General features: G+C 40.7%; 1 protein-coding gene across 1 annotated transcript; it reads left to right on the top strand.

Moving 5' to 3' along the window:
- On the top strand, positions 1-2,089 carry LOC149243408 (uncharacterized). Its single transcript, XM_089367802.1, has one exon. The coding sequence runs from the start codon at positions 98-100 to the stop codon at positions 1,808-1,810; it is 1,713 nt and encodes a 570-aa protein (XP_089223928.1). The 5' UTR covers positions 1-97; the 3' UTR covers positions 1,811-2,089.
- Positions 2,090-2,422: the final 333 nt, after the last annotated feature.

Below are 2,422 nucleotides of genomic sequence, written 5' to 3'. Positions count from 1 at the left end.
TTCTCTCTTGCAGTTTGTGAGCACAATCTCAGTCACAATCAAGTGAAGTTATAGGAGCTTCTGTAAGGGTAAGTACAGAAAATTTACACTGATTCAAATGGGTGTGTTCAAATACTGGCTGGGAAGTATATATCTGATAATGCAGTTGCTAATGGTAAAGTTAGCTGTTTCATTGGTGTGGTTATCTGCTATTGCTTTAGCACAACTCGAATTAAGTGACACTGTGACAGGATCAGTTAATTTAACAGATGTGGGACTTGCCTGCTTAGGCAATCTAGCACTCTTTATTACAAGCTTGTTAAGAGGAAGACTCTATTTGGAGATGGGTGCCAGGGATCTCACGGCCACACTAACAGGTCCCAAACTCCGGGACATAAATGGGTATGGTGTGAGGACACGTGAATTTGGACAAACCTCTGTTGTAATATTGTCAATGGATCCATCCAATTCTTCAATCAAGCAATTTATGAAATATATTAACAATGCCCATGATGTGGGCTCCATAATGCTGCAATGCGCCCCTTTAAAAGATGCATTGCGATCTCGTTCATTCCAAATTCCATCAGAAGGTAAATTTGTCATTGAAGAGATTTGTCCATGCAACATCCATGAATGCAACTGTAATTGCATTGTATTCAGGACAGTGAAAGATATCACAGACTTACTTCATAGGACGATGCCTGGCACCCTAAAAGAACTGTCTGATTCCCTGTGCATACTGCCATCTCTGCAATGCATGAGAAATGGCTGCCATGGGTTCAACCAGGGCATTTCTGAAGTCCCTGCAGTCTGTGAAGTGCTTGATTTTGAACTGAAGCCACCCATCCAAGAAGTCCCTGTATGCATCTGCCTTCCACTGCATCCTGCACCCACTGATGATTGGACAAGCCTGCTGATGAGATCTTTCAAGTCTAATGACCAGGAAGACAGAGGAGCCATAGTCATGGCTTCGGATGCCCTGCAGGACTACTTGGATCAGAGCAGAGGAGGTAGAATGGAGGAAGTAATCTACAGAACTACCTCATTAATAGTGCCGAGGCTTGCAGAAGTATTAATCAATATTGTCCTCACCATTTGGTTCAAAGTAGATGGCTTCTCTAGTGCTCTATTAGCGAGAAGGGCAATAAGCCATTACATCGTGGACAGTAAAGGAAATGGGTTTTGTGCCAATTCGTTTCTAACCAGTGCTGTGGTCAAGAGTGCTGCCGATAATACCAATGTTTGCCAAGTGCTGAGGTTTAGAGGTGTTACTCTTCTGAGCCTCAGAAGCTTATCGTTTATATCGGGTTGTATCAACTTGATTTGCTCTGTTACTTGGATTGTGCTTGCTGCATCAGACAGCAGCACTGGAAAATGGTATAAAATAAACTCCATTCGACCCTCTAAACCTAGAGTTGTTGTGATAATAACAGTCATCTGTATTGGCTTGGTCATGGACTTTTTGGAAATGCTTTCCAAGAAAATTAAAGGGAGAAAAAGGTTTCTGCTTAGGGCAGTGATAGTTTTAGAGATCTGTTGCATTGCAACAGCCAGCACAATTTTAGGAGCTTTGGGTAGAAAGGGCTTTGGGAGATGGCACTATAGTGCTCTGCAAACCCTAGTTTGGGCGAAATGGGGAATTGGGTGTTATTTGCTGGGAGAGTATTCGCCCGAATATGTTCACAGACCTTCTAGGACAACCAGGAGAAGCAGCGGACGTGAAGCTCTATCATACTCCTCAGCCAGGTGGATTGACAATGGAATTATGGTGTATTCTTCTGCATTCTTGTTCAATGGTGTCTTGGCTGCAATTCGGGGGATGCAGGGATAATATCCATGGAAGGATTAAGCCGGTGAGATCATTCTGCTGTACTTTTCTTCATTCTTGTTCGATGTTGTCTTTAGTTGCAATTCAGAGCATGAAATCTGCCAGATCATTTCTACCATGCAGCAAGTTTCTTTTTTCTTAATTTAATGTTGCAAGATCTTTTCGCTGTATCTTCTGCATTCTTATTCAATGTTGTCTTAGCTGTAGCTTTGGGCATAGGGGAGTAATGTCCATGGAAGAATAGGTGATAAAAATTGTCTGATTCTTCCTGCTCTGTAACATGTTTTTTATCCTTTTTAATGTATGTAAATTTAAGGATAGATGATAAAGTTTGTCTGATTTTTCCTACTCTGTATAACAGGTTTTATATATATATATAATATTGTGAGATTTTTTTCCTGTACTCTTCTGCATTCTTGTACAATACTGGCTTAGCTGTAGCTTGGGTATGTGAGAGTAATGTCCATAGAAGGATTGATGAAGAAGTTTTGTATAAGTTTAATGTTTGTTAGATTTTTTTTTGTTGCAGTCTGCATTCTTGTGCAAAGTTGTCTTAATTTCCATGGGAAGATAGATGATGAATTTTGTTTGACTTTTACTACTGTGTAACAGGTG

Source organism: Pinus tabuliformis, chromosome 8 (genome assembly GCF_031772625.1).
Source record: "Pinus tabuliformis cultivar Carrire ecotype Pingquan chromosome 8, CPIR1, whole genome shotgun sequence".
NCBI classification, from domain to species: domain Eukaryota; kingdom Viridiplantae; phylum Streptophyta; class Pinopsida; order Pinales; family Pinaceae; genus Pinus; species Pinus tabuliformis.
Note: the sequence above shows the minus strand (reverse complement) of the source record. Positions and strands in the feature narration are given on the sequence as shown.